Source organism: Ips typographus, linkage group LG11 (assembly GCF_016097725.1).
Source record: "Ips typographus isolate SLU linkage group LG11, UJ_Ityp_2.0, whole genome shotgun sequence".
Classification (NCBI taxonomy): Eukaryota; Metazoa; Arthropoda; class Insecta; order Coleoptera; family Curculionidae; genus Ips; species Ips typographus.
The window spans coordinates 4,421,671-4,435,840 of NC_138432.1; the positions used below are offsets into that span (position 1 = coordinate 4,421,671).

The 14,170-nt window shown below is 35.0% G+C and overlaps 1 protein-coding gene across 2 annotated transcripts in view; it reads left to right on the plus strand.

Moving 5' to 3' along the window:
• The window catches only part of PolD1 (DNA polymerase delta 1, catalytic subunit), a 24,297-nt gene continuing 10,127 nt past the window's right edge, over positions 1 to 14,170 (plus strand). For both annotated transcript variants that reach the window (XM_081990058.1, XM_081990057.1), the window contains exons 1-11: positions 1 to 214; positions 275 to 410; positions 465 to 596; positions 3,375 to 3,640; positions 3,694 to 3,917; positions 5,300 to 5,430; positions 6,890 to 7,071; positions 8,521 to 8,754; positions 10,037 to 10,202; positions 10,260 to 10,471; positions 13,241 to 13,502. In XM_081990058.1, coding sequence (XP_081846184.1) covers positions 165 to 214; positions 275 to 410; positions 465 to 596; positions 3,375 to 3,640; positions 3,694 to 3,917; positions 5,300 to 5,430; positions 6,890 to 7,071; positions 8,521 to 8,754; positions 10,037 to 10,202; positions 10,260 to 10,471; positions 13,241 to 13,502 — 1,995 coding nt within the window. In that variant the 5' untranslated portion in view covers positions 1 to 164. The remainder of the gene's footprint in view (positions 215 to 274; positions 411 to 464; positions 597 to 3,374; positions 3,641 to 3,693; positions 3,918 to 5,299; positions 5,431 to 6,889; positions 7,072 to 8,520; positions 8,755 to 10,036; positions 10,203 to 10,259; positions 10,472 to 13,240; positions 13,503 to 14,170) is intronic.

Consider the following 14,170-nt stretch of genomic DNA (forward strand, 5'->3'; position numbering starts at 1 on the left):
CAACCTAGAACATCATAACCTAAAAAAAACAACCAAAACCAACCAAAACAAAATTTTTGGCGGTATTCCTTATTTATTTCTTCCAAAACATTCTCAATAATCTCAATCAGCAGATAAATTAATAGGATTAAAAGTTAAAGCAATTTTACCTCAAAGTCATAATTATGAGTAAACGAAAATCAGGCGAACACGATGGCGGATACAAAAAATTCAAGTAAGACCTTATACTGTACATTTTTGTCTTTTATTTAATTTAGCATTATACAACTTTCAGGCCAAATCCAACCATCCAAAGGCCTCCGCTAGCCAAATTAGATCCCACAAAAGACACTCTCATTTTTCAGGAAATTGAATTGGACAATTATGTGGGAAATATTTACCCTGGAATGCCAGGACCCCAAACTGGCCAAGTAAGTCTTTACCAGTCAATAAGACTTAAAATAAGCTTTAAATTTTTTGTTCAGGCACCGATTATACGTATGTTTGGGGTGACAAAGGCTGGAAACAGTGTTTGCTGTCATGTGCACGGCTTTTCACCATACTTTTACATAAATTTGCCTGATACTTTCACTGAAAATGATTTGGCTCCTTTCAAAGTAGGTTTTTGGGTGAGGGGTAAACGGCTGAGTAAAATTGTGTACACTAATTCCTAATAATGCCTACTAATTCCTTGTAATGCCCAGTATTTCCTAATAGTAGTTTCCAATAACTAACCTAACCTAACAATACCCCAAGGGGTAAACGGTTGGGTAAAATTTTGTACACTAATTCCTAATATGCCAGTAATGCCCACTAATTTCTTGTAATGCCCAGTAATTCCTAATAATTTAACCTTTTTTAATTAAAAAGGTAAAAATTAGTCCAACAATTTAACTGGAAGTAGATATCAACTGCTGCTTATTTTAAATAAGACACCCTGTATATTTTTTCATTTTTACGTCAAATTCTAGACATATTTTGTGTATTAATGTCATATACCTATCTGTATCCATTTCTGAGATACAAACATTCTGGTCTCCAAAACATTTTTAATTTATACATATCAGGAAAGGTTTTTTTCTTGGTTTTTGTGTTTTGTCATGTTAGACAAGGTTTGTTCTAGGAATGGATGCAGAAAAATATATATAATACAGTGTGGTCAAAAAATCAGTTCCAAAAAGGACAGAAAGTCTAGTTTTTCAAACGGAACACATTCTTATAATTCTGTCCAATTCTCTGTTCAAAATTAAAACAGTTTGTATTACTCCACTTATTTAAAAAAAATCACTTTTTAAATTGATACATTGAACCACCCTGTAACTGTCAAAATAACCGAATTAATGAAGGTTAAAGTAGTAGTTGTCAAATTTAGTCAAAACTGTCTTTATTGTCACACAACACTTTGTATAGACTTTTATATGTCAATGGATAGAAAATGAAATGGGCTTTCAAAAAAATATGGTCATCTGTGTTGATAGGTTGCTTCGTTTGGCCGCCAGAGGGCTCCAAAGCTAACTAAACGTTTTCCTGGACTGTTACCAATTACCACTCTAATTTCTGCCAGGGATTTTTTTTTTTAAATCTGGCAGGTACGCCCCTTATTTTTGGTACAAATCTATCACAGTGATTGTCAAATCCAGAGCCGTAGCAAAACGGTAGAAATAAAATCATTAAGGTCGATTTTCGCTTGCAATAACTGACCAACATAACCTATAACCCATTAGGATAGTGGCGGTGTTTCAGGCAAATTTGACCCTTATGAAAAATTGTTATTTGCAAAAACAGTTTTTCACAAAATTTACAAGCATTACATCATAGTATTGGTCAACGTTGACCAATTTAACCCGCTTAAAAGTATTCCACCTTGGGTTGATAGGTTGGACTGCTTGGCCGCTAGAGGATATCAAAGTTGACTTATTTTTTTTATCACTGTTTTGGTGCATCCTTTTGTTTAGTCTTAAATAACTCGATTATTTGCACCATTTTTAGTGAAGTTTTATACCTCAATGGATAGCCAATGAAATGAGCTTTCTAAAAGTATCCCAACTTGGGTTGATAGGTTGGACGGTCTGGCCGCTTGAGGGAGTTAAAGTTGACTATTTTTTTATGACTTTTTTCTTGCATTTTTTTGGTCAATCTCCAATAACTTGTTTATTTGCACCATTTTTAACAAAGTTTTATACGTCAATGGATAGCCAATAAAATGAGCTTTCTAAAAGTATCCGAACTTGGGTTGATGGATTGGACTGCTTGGCCGCTAGAGGACATTAAAGTGTCTATTTTTTTCATCACTTTTTTGGAGTATCCTCTCGTTTAATCTTCAATAACCTTCTTAATTGCACCATTTTTAGTAAAAATTTTTACCTCAATGGATAGCCAATGAAATGCGCTTTCTAAAAATATCCCAACTTGGGTTGATGGGTTAGACGGTTTGGCTGCTAAAGGGCGCCAAAGTTGACTTATTTTTTTAGGTCTTTTTTGGTGCATCATTTGTTCAATCTTAAATAACTCGATTATTTGCACCATTTTTAGTAAAGTTTTATACCTCAATGGATAGCCAATGAAATGAGCTTTCTAAAAGTATCCCAACTTGGGTTGATAGGTTGGACGGACTGGCCGCTAGAGGGCGCCCAAGTTGACTTATTTTTTTAGGTCTTTTTTGGTGCATTTTTTTGGTCAATCCCCAATAACTCGTTTATTTGCACCATTTTTAACAGTTTTTTTTATACATCAATGGATAGCCAATAAAATGCGCTTTCTAAAAATATCCCTCCTTGGGTTGATGGGTTGACGGTTTGGCTACTAAAGGGCGCCAAAGTTGACTTATTTTTTCATCACTGTTTTGGTACATCCTTTTGTTCAATCAGAAATAACTCGATTATTTTTACCATTTTTAGTAGAGTTTTATACGTCAATGGATAGCCAATGAAATGAGCTTTCTAAAAGTAACCAATTTGAGTTGCTGAGTTACCCCGTTTGGCCGCTAGAGAGCGTTAAAGTTGACTAATTTTTAATAACTTTTGTGGTGCATTTTTTTATTCAATCGTTAATAACTCGCTTATTTGCAACCTTTTATATAAACTTTTAAAAGTTTCTATTTAAGTATAAAAGTTTCTATTTAAGTAGAAAAGTTGAGTTGATGATTGTATGAAAAGTTGATTGATTGAAGATTGACAAAAAATTCATAATTCTTCGTTGTTTCCCAACGGATTTCATTGAAATTATCAAGCTTTAATTATGCTTAATTGTCCCCCAGTAATGCCTACTAATTCCCCATAATGCCCTCAATTCTCTACTAATTCTTAGAAGTAGTACACCATAATGCCCCAGCCGTTTACCGCTCGGTTTTGGATTATTTTCAGTAAAAGGAGAGTGCACTAATGAATGATTTTTAGACCAAATTGAATGATGCTTTAATAGCAGATATTCGAGGTGGTAACAAAGAAGGCATAGTAGATGCCGTTTTGATGATTGAAATTGTTAAGGGCAAAAGTTTGGTTAATTACAACGGAGACCAGGACGACAAGTTTGCCAAAATTACTGTGTCACTGTATAAATTCGTGCCTGCATCCAGGAGATTACTGCTAAACTCGATTATTTACGATCCTTTGAAATCTCACGTTTTTGAGTTTTTTGAGAGTAATGTAGATATTGAAACAAGGTTTTTCTGGCTTAAATTTGCTGGTTTTGCTTAGCTAATAGTGAATTATTCAGGTTTATGGTCGATACCAGTATATTAGGGTGTGTTTGGATTGAATTGCCGCCCAATAAATGGTACCTCAGAACCAGTACTTCCTCACGTACCAAAGTGTCGAGGTGTCAAATTGAGTGTGACGTTTCGTGGGAAGATTTTATCTCTCATGCCCCGGAAGGAGAATGGGGTGATGTGGCCCAGTTTCGGATTCATAGTTTTGACATTGAATGTGCTGGTCGAAAAGGTGAGCAGTATTTTAATTTTTAATTGAAAAAAAAGACAAATTATATATTTTTTTACTTAAAATTGTTTGAATGTTGTAGAATTTATTATGTAGAGTTTGACAAGATAAGCTATCCACATCTCACTCACATGTGTCAAATATTTGGTGTGTATCAACGAATAATACTAAAGGATAAAAATAAATAAGAAATAATAATAAAAAAAAGGATAAATAAAAGATATAATACTTATCTATACCATTCTTAATACTTATTAGTATTATATCCTTGTTGGTGTGTTGAGTCTTATTTTTATTTTTTTTATTTTACAAGTTTATTTATTTTGAGTGTATATTTTTTTTTAATGAAACATATGAACATTTTTGAATATTTTGTAGCATATTTTAAACTTTGGCAACACGTTTTTAAACTTTAAGTAGAGTCACGTGATCTTTGTAAATTAAGTTCATACATAGTTGAAAACCACGTGACCTTTAAGATTTTTTTCAGTTGTCAAAATGGTTGCGTAACCGTCGTCAGAGCAACATTATGACCTCCTATTATTTGTACATTTCTGAACATTTCTAGTTAATTTTTAACAGTTTCATTCATTCATTATTTATTTAAACGTTTTTAAATACTTGTGGTCAATTTCCAATGTTTTTGATTATGTTCTAGGATATTTAAAACTTTGACAACATGTTTTGAATCTTAAGTAGAGTCACGTGACCTTCAGTCGTAAAAATGGTCATGGGAACAACATTTGCAGCTTAAATATGGTTACGTAATCATTGTAGGTGAATTTGATGATTGAAAACAATCACGAGACCTTCAGAAATTTCTTCCAATCGCAGAAATGGTCACGTGTCTGCAAAAAATGCTATTTTAACCGTAAGAAATGTATCTTAATAATTGAAAACAGTCACGTGACAAATATCAATTTTTTTTTGTATTTTTGCTTTCCTTCTTGTTCACGCTGAAGTCTAGTGACGTAAATTCGGGAATTGCAATGTTGCCACATCATAAAAAAATGGTAACGAATGAAAAACCGCGTGTTTATTTTATGTCAAAAAAATTATTATCTAAAATATGTAAAATTCCTTGTTTTCTGTTGTTCTGGAATTCTGATTACGAGAAATAAGATACATTTGATTTCAAGATGTAGAAACATCAAATCGAGAAAAACGAAAATAGATGGCAACAACGCCATTATTCGTGTGAGAGAGTTTTCTTGTTCGTTTCGGTTTTTTTCAAGATTTTTCTAGAATTTTTCAGATTTCTCTAAATCTTCTCAAATTCCCAGATCACCTCTCCTTTAGAAATCAAACTAGCTTTATTTTTGCATGATATCCATTTCATTTTGGCGCCACATTTTGTACACATTCGGCAAATTGATAACTTTTAGGTATTTTCCCGGAACCTAATGTTGATCAAGTCATTCAAATAGCAAATGTAATACAACTCCATGGTGTAAAGGAAGTTATGGCCAGGAACATATTCTGTCTGAGGTCTTGTGCTCCCATTGGTCATGCAGAGGTACACTTTTTATTTTACTAAAGTCAATCATTTTACATTTTTAGTCATTTTGGTCTTTCAATTTCAACTCTACTTGGTGTTTATACATTATCGGAGTTATAGTCAATGGGCTCATCTCACATAACGTAAAAAGGTCGGATTTGTAGTTTAATAACAAAAAAAATTGGTAATTTACAGGGCTTTGAAAATGAGTTAATAAAATCAAATCGACGGTTTTGACGCGTGTATGACGTAGACGACTTTTAGCAGTTTTATTGGCTACGCAGTCACGAGTGAAGTCCGCAGAGGCACAGTGTTGTCAAATAACACGTTTTATAGCACGACACGACAGCTTTTTAATTTTTCTGCACAAGAAACAATTCGATGTCAATTTGACATAATGTTTTTCGTTTTGTCGGCTGAGGTGCTTGGTTCTGAAGTGCAAAACAACCTTGGACAAGCTGGCCCAAAAAAACGACATACGTCTTGTGTGGATTCCGGGACATGCTGATATTCCGGGAAAATGAAGAGGCGGATTGACTGACCAAACTTCCAGTCGCTAATATTTTTAGTCCAGCAGCTGTTTTAAGAACGCCGGGACTCCGCCATAGGTATGAGGCAGGCCAAAGAACTCATCAATGGCCCCTCAGCCAAAAATACGAAATAACTGCTGGAACTAAGCAGAGAGAACTTAAGGACGGTGACCGGCCTACTGACTGGCCCCTGCCAACTGTGACGGCATCAGTACTTGATGGTTATAACCGAGGATCCTACTTGTCGAAGATGCTTGGAAGAGGAAGAGTCGATAGGACTAATAATGTGGTGTCCAGCCTTCACTCGTTCGCGGACAACATTCCTGGGACAGTCAATAATGACGCATAGGGTAATCAAGGAGCTAAGACCTAGCAGACTGGTTGGCTTCATAAAATCGACTGGACTGCTGCAGCTACCAACAACCGGGACGTGACGTGCTCATACAGGAGGCCTATTCGTTTCTGGGGCTTTGCCCCCCCGGTTGGCCAAACAACAACAACAACAAGGCAAACCCAGAGACCCCTATGGTCACGAAATACGTCCCTTCTGCTTATTCAAACAGATTGCCTTTAAAGGACTTAATTAACAGCCACGAATTCCAAAGGAATGACAAATCAAACTCAATCAAAATGACAAAACATCTTCTCTTTGAACTTCAATCCATCAAATAACAAATTGACAAATAAATTTACAATGAAACAGGGATGCAACTTATTCGACAATTAATCTTTGGAATACACTTTAAATAGTTATTAGCTACTTTATAAGGCGATGGAAATACCGACCCTTTTAGTATTTTTAAAAATAAGAATTACATATTTCATAATTGTTTGCGTTCTATTCAAATATGAAATAAAAGAAATATGTGGATGAGCCCATTCAAATTAATAATCTAGTCTAATTTGTCTCCTCTAAGTAAAATACATTTTGTCTTTGTCTTACTTAGGTGTATTGCTATGAAACCGAACATGAGATGTTAGCCGCTTGGGCAAATTTTATCAGAGAACTAGATCCGGACATTTTCACCGGATACAACATTGACAATTTCGATTTTCCATATTTATTAGAAAGGGCGAAACATCTGAAAGTGCCTGAATTCGATTATTTGGGACGTCTTCTCAACGTCAGGTAGATTTGTAGAAGTTTTGGCGTTGCAGGCTTAAATAAAAATTAAATCAAAACCTTTTCCTTCTTAAGCCGGATTTGAACCAGCGATCTGCGCGTTTCCATCGGGAAAATTCGGGTTTATTGGTTTCGGTTGTCAATGATTTCTTTTTTTCCTATGTAACATCTTTCATCCAACATCAGCTCAGTTGGTACACCGGAAAAGTACAAATTTAACGGTCAAACCCAATGAGTAAAAAGAACAAGTATCAGGAGGTAACAATAATACAAATTATAACCCGTTTGTGCATTAAGCGAGGGGGACGGAAGTTGATTGCGCATTCGCCTACTTCGCAGTTGAATTGACGCAAAGTCATTGAAAGTTTGGAGTTTCAAACCCGCAAAAATTTGTTGTTTGTATTTGTTGTAGTATAGTGTTAGTTTGTTTTGTTTGTTTGTGGTTCTGTAACAGTTGAGTTTTGCAAATTTAAATTAAGTTGTACAGTGGACAATAATAATAGTGTTTTATAGTGCCAACCGGAGGTTGACGGCCGCCATATTACTCCCCCCGCCTCCCCCTTGTTTCTGTCCCCCTCTTTGATTGCTATTGCTCCTTCCTGCTATGTTTACATTTTTTTTATTCATTGGTCAAACCAAATGGGCATAAATTGTGCAAGTGACTCTTGAATTTGTGGTTCAGAGAGCAAAAAGTCAAGAGAATAGACTTTTAAAACTTAATAAACAAACTGTCATTTGTTACTAAGTTATGGCAAAAAAGTGCGAATTTAACAGAGCAAAATGTCAATTTATTGAACTGCCCTCTGTAACTTTCTCACTGTCAAGCTGTCATTTGTTACCGAGTTAGGTTGAAAAGTACCATCTTAACCGTCAAACCAAGTGGGTTAAGCTGTGCAACTGATTTTCTAGAAATTATCGCTCGCAGACCAAAAAGTCAGGATAGGAGACAGTTACTAAACTTATCAAACTACCCCCTGTAACTTTTTCACAGTCAAACTGTCATTTGTTACCGGGTTATGACAAAAAGTACGAATTTAATGATCAAACCAAGTGGGTTAAGTTGTGCAAGTGGCTTCCTATAAAATTTTATTGCTAAAAAGTTAAGATACAGGGTGACCAAAAAAGGTTTTCAAGGGCTATAAAATAATATATTGAACCACCGTGTTAACCGTTAAAATAACGAAGTGACAGGGTGTTAAAGAAGAAAGTGTTAAATGTAGACTACTCTCACTATGTAACATTTTATTATACACACTGTATAGGGGATTTCAAGAGCTACAAATTGAAATATTGAATCACCCTGTAACCGTTAAAATAACAAAGTTTGTGGTTCTGGTTCAAATCCAAAGTCGGAAAAATTTTTTATTTAATTTTTATTTATGTCCGCAAAACCAAAAATTTCCCTCCCTATATACTTAGATTAATTTACGGACGAAATTCTCATATAAATTTTAGATCACAAATTAAGGAAACAGTGACGCAGACCAAAATAGGTAAACGAGTGTACAAATCTATAAATTTTGAGGGCAGAGTGGCTTACGACATGCTTTTGGTTATTAAGAGGGATTTCAAACTGAGATCGTACACTTTGAATAGTGTTTGTCAAGAAATATTGGGCGAACAAAAGGAGGATGTTCATTATAGTATCATTACCGATTTGCAGAATGGAGATGAGCAAACGCGAAGAAGGTATTTATATTTTGCCTCAATTTTATCTTAAATGTTTATTAATTATTTATCCTGAAATTTGAAAATTGTTTATAAACCAAAATTGAAGTTGTCATTGAAATTAGAAGGAAATTTGTTCCATTTTAGAGCAATTTTTCTCTACTGGTCCACTTTTTTGACGCGTCCAGAGGAATGCTTGACATATTTACAATTCCTTTGAAGTACTGACCATCAAGTGGTGACAAAAAAATAATTACTTACTTGTTGCTACTTATTAAATTTATAATTACTGGACATTCCAAAAAAGGCACGTTTCTGCGTTCAAAGTGCTAAAAGTCAGGAAATCCAAATAGGACACGCTGTATATATTTCGGTCAGTGGATTGCGCACACTCAAGCCTTCAGAGTGACCCAAAAAGTGCTATAGAAAAAGTCTCCTGTTTCTGAGATATTTGAAGTCAAAATTAGCTTCTGAAGGAATTTCGGTCAGTGGATTGCGCTCACTCAAGCTTACACCAGTGACCCAAAAAGTGTCCCGTTTTCAAGATATTTGAGGTTAAATTTGACATTATAACTTCCTGAAGGAGATTCCAAATGCTCTTCAACTAGTCTAGAAACTTTCAAGAGATTTCAAAACAGTTTATAAGCCTCTCTATGATTCTAGAACAGTTTAAAAGCTTCCACTACTGTACAAAACCTTCCAAATGCTCCTGAGGTAGTCTAAAAAGGTTTCAAAAGCTTCTAACGGCTTTTAGAACAGTCTAAAACTTATAATTCATATTACTGACCAATTTCAAAGCCCGAACGGAAATTCCAACATTATGTCAATAATAATAATAATTATGTCTTTACAACTACAGTCTGGTCAAAAGAGGATTTCCAGAGCTACAATTTGGCATATTGGACCACCCTGTAAGTGTCAAAATAACCGAGTTACCATCTGTTAAATTGAAAACTGTCAAATTTAAACTTTAATTCAGTTCTACTACTATTTACTATTTAATAAGTTGGTTATTTGATTTTGCGCTTTACAACTATACAGTGTGATCGAAAGAGGATTTTCAGGGCTACAATTTGGTGTATTGGACCACCCTGTAAGTGTCAAATTAACCGAGGTACCCATCTGTTAAAGTGAAAACTGACATTCCAACATTATGTCCAGTTAGATTGTCACAATAGCCCACTGTGCACTGGCGTTGTTACTGTTATTTTCAATCTGATTTATGTAACTCACTTAACAAAATTTATTGTTAAAATTTTGCCCAGAAATGATTTGAGCTTGCTAGTTATGAAATATCTTTCAGACTCGCCGTCTATTGTCTGAAAGACGCCGAACTACCAATGAGACTAATCAACACAGTATTAAGTTTCACAAACGATATAGAAATGACCAGAGTAACTGGCGTGCCTATCACCAGTTTACTAACAAAAGGAGAGCAGGTTAAAGTGGTCGCTCAACTTTTAAGACACGTAGGTCAATTCCACACGTGATTTTATTTTACCGAAATTTGGACGATCTAATTCCAGGCGAGACAAGCGGGTTATTTTATGCCAGTGCATCACGGTCAAGCCAGTTCCGAACAATACGAAGGAGCCACGGTTATAGAGCCTATAAGAGGATATTATACCGATCCGATAGCCACTTTGGATTTCAGTTCTTTGTACCCGAGTATTATGATTGCGCACAATTTGTGTTATACGACACTGTTGAAGAATAATCTGATGAAGGATAAGCACGGGTAAGTGATGATATTGATGGCAATTTTTTTATTACTTTTCCAGTTTTCACGAGACATTTAATCTGGTTTGAAACTGATAATATTACTAGTAGGTTTCTAAAACTAAACATTATTTAGGCAAAAGAGGATCGTATAAACAGCTGGCCAATTGAAAGGGACCAGGAGAACTTTCCGTTTAAATTTCAGTTAAAATATTTTAAAAACGAAACAAGATGAAAGAAATGAAAGTATTTCTGACAAACTTAGTCTGTATAGAGGGCTCTAGCAGGCTTTCTAAGACTAGAATTACGTGGCGTAACTGTCACTAATGTTAAAACTGTCAAACTTTGTCCAAAATCACGGTTCAGAACGGTTTTCTCACAATATGCGAAAAAACGACATTGTTCGTTTGACACATAACCGGTTTAATATTGAGTATCTTAAAATCACGTGACAACTGCCAAAAATTTTGGTTTAGAACAGTTTTCTTGCTGTAGTTAAAACCAGACTGGTTTTCAGCTTCATGACAGTTGTCACGTGACCATCTAAGTAAGTGTCAACCGACGTTAACGTCACAACTGTTAAAGTTTGTCTAGAATCTGCGAAAATCTCGTAGTTTAGAAGAGTTTTCTCGCAGTATTTCAAGCAATACTGGCTATTAGCCGTATGACCGTTATTTTGACAGTTGTCACGTGACTGTTGTAATGAATAGTATTTAAATGGCATGTGACCACTGGCACTAACGTCAAAACTGTCAATTTTTGTCCGGAATTGGTCAAAATCACAGTTTGGAACTGTTTTTTGCAATATTTGAGTCAAGATAGGTTTTTAACACCATGAAAGTTATTCGGACATTTGTCACGTGACTATTTTAATAAAGAGTATTTTAAGATCACCTGGCAACTGTCAGTGACGTTAAAACTGTCAAACCTTGTATAGAGGATGCCAAAATTTCGGTTTAGAACAGTCTTCTGGTATTCAAAACCAGACAGGTTTTTCAGCTCCATGAGAGTTGCCACGTGACCATTTAAGTAAATACTATGTAAGTGTCACGTGGCAACCGACGTTAACGTCACAACTGTTACATTTTGTCTAGAATCTGTGAAAATATCGTAGTTTAGAGCAGTTTTCTTGCAGTCTTTGAAGCAATACTGGCTATTAGTCGTATGACCGTTATTTTAATAGTTGTCAGTGTTGTCACGTGGCTGTTGTAAAAAATAGTAACTTAAGGTCATGTGACCACTGGCACTAACGCAAAAATTGCCCAGAATTTGTCAAAGTCATAGTTTGGAACCGTTTTTTGCAATATTTGAGTCAAGACAGGTTTTTAACATAATGAAAATTATTTTGACCGCCGTCACGTGACTATCTAAGTAAATACTAAAGTAGAAGTAAAAAATTTCTGATATGGAGGTTTCTGATACGGTTTGAGACTTATGATCATTATAAACGATTGTTCTCAGGTTTAGGAAATAGTAAGAGTCCTCTGACAATTTTTAGGAGGTTTCTGATAATATTTAGAGTTTTAAAGACTTTTGGCTATTATAAACGTTTTTTCTAAGGTTTAGGACACTTTTTAGAAAAGCCCAAGTAGGCCAAAATTTTGCTGCGATGTTCTATAAAATGGAAAACTCTAATATAACCTCAAAAATTAAAATGAAATAAACCATAAACAAATAGGGACAAACACATTAATTAATTTATTCCCTTGATTTTTAAGTGATTAATTTGGCATCGTTGCCTTGATTGTTTCGTTTGTACACCTTGTTTGGCCACAAATTTACAGGAAAAACGCTCCCAGCTTAATCTGTTATTAACTACTACCAAGTTGTATAAACACTGCCTGACCTTTTTTTACCTTTACAGCCTGGAGTTATTAAAAAGCAGTCATTAAAGTTTTGTACCATATCTCTCTAAAAATTGTTGGTTCTCTTGTGTCAGTACCTAACCGAACAGAATTACTGTTTAGACAGATGTAATTGATGTTTGACAGGTTTATTTTCGGAACACTCTTTTTTTGCGGCCTTTCGTATTGATCGAGTGTCCCAGTCACATTTTAAAATAGTTTGAGTTGTAACATGTTTGAGCGATAGCGCAAACTGCACATTACAGCTGAATGAAATGACTTGACACTTGCTTGCATATACGTCAACTGTCATACTACAAAGACAATAAACGTCATAACTGTGAGGAATTTTGGTGGTAGATTTAAAAAGTGGTAGCAAAAGTAATGTCTGTATTAAATATATTTTTATTGCTGTGAATTTTCACATTGAGAGCAAAATCGATCATAGAAGTATGAAGTAAATTTTGTCAATCTGCAGGTTAGCTGTAAATTGAAATGATTCCACAGACAGTTTCCATTTTAACTTGTTTATTTCGACATTTTTATTTTTTGGTTGATGATCTTTATTGTTGTGTAAATAACGCTCATTTTGGCTGTCTTGCCAAAATGTTACGACCTCCAGAAAACTTGAATGTCTAGTCGGTGTTTACCATTTTTTTGTTTTGTTTGATTTTAAGGTTAGAATTTAGTTACTTTTGACAGATGAAAATTAAAGTATTAGAGAGTTTTCGTAACGCAACAACAATTCAAATTGCCAATTTATTTAAAAATAAAAGCAGAAATAATAACAAAATTATGTAACTGATCCAGTTGATGAATTCAGATCTGACAACATTGCCCCGAAGTTTCGCCTACTAGACTTTTTATTCAGTTGTCTGTCTTTGTCTCACGCATGCACTTATCAATGTTTGTGTGTGACAATTTGGTTACTGTTATTGTTTTAGCTTATCCAACGACCAAGTAACATCAACTCCAGCTAATTGTCTGTTCGTCAAATCGTCCGTCCGACCCGGTTTGTTACCGCACATACTACAGCACCTTTTGGCGGCCAGGAAAAAAACAAAAGCCCTATTAAAAGACGCCAAAGATCCGGTTTTAAAAGCCGTACTGAACGGCAGACAAATGGCTTACAAACTGTCAGCCAACTCTGTCTACGGCTTCACCGGAGCGCAAGTAGGCAAACTGCCATGCTTGGAAATATCCTCTGTAAGTAGTTTGGTTTTTATTCAGAGCTGTCGAAATTACTGACACAAAGTTGAATTATCAATTATCAACTGATCTAAAATGAGTGATAGTAATTCAGTTATCAATTATTGCAAGTAATTTTAAAAAGTAGTAACAAGGGTGATTGAAATTATTAAAAATCAAGTAGAGCCTGTATGTAGTCGTTACAGCTCCGTGGAGCCAAATTTGACACTTTTATTATGTCACGTGACAGCTGTCATAACTGTCACCCACTCACCAGTGATCTGAGATTATAAAATGTCAAATCGATGTGTTTCTTTGAGGAACAATACACTATAATAAGTTGTCTATTCAATTCCGTGGACCCTGTTTTGACAGTTCTGACGTAAAGGAACTCTTTTATTACCTCACGTGACAGCTGTCATAACTATGAAAACTCACTCACCGGTGACTTGAAAGTAAAAATAAGAATTACACCGTAAGTTGTATTTACAGCTCCATGGAGCCAAATTAGACAGTTGTGACGTTAAGGAACACTTTAATACATTGATTGCGTCATGTGACAGGTGTCATAAATGTAAAAACTCACTTCCCAGTGACTTAAAATGTCAGATAGTTGCTTATTTGAGGAATTACACTTGGACTTATGTCTAAAGCTGTATGGAGCCAAATTTGACAGTTAAGACCTT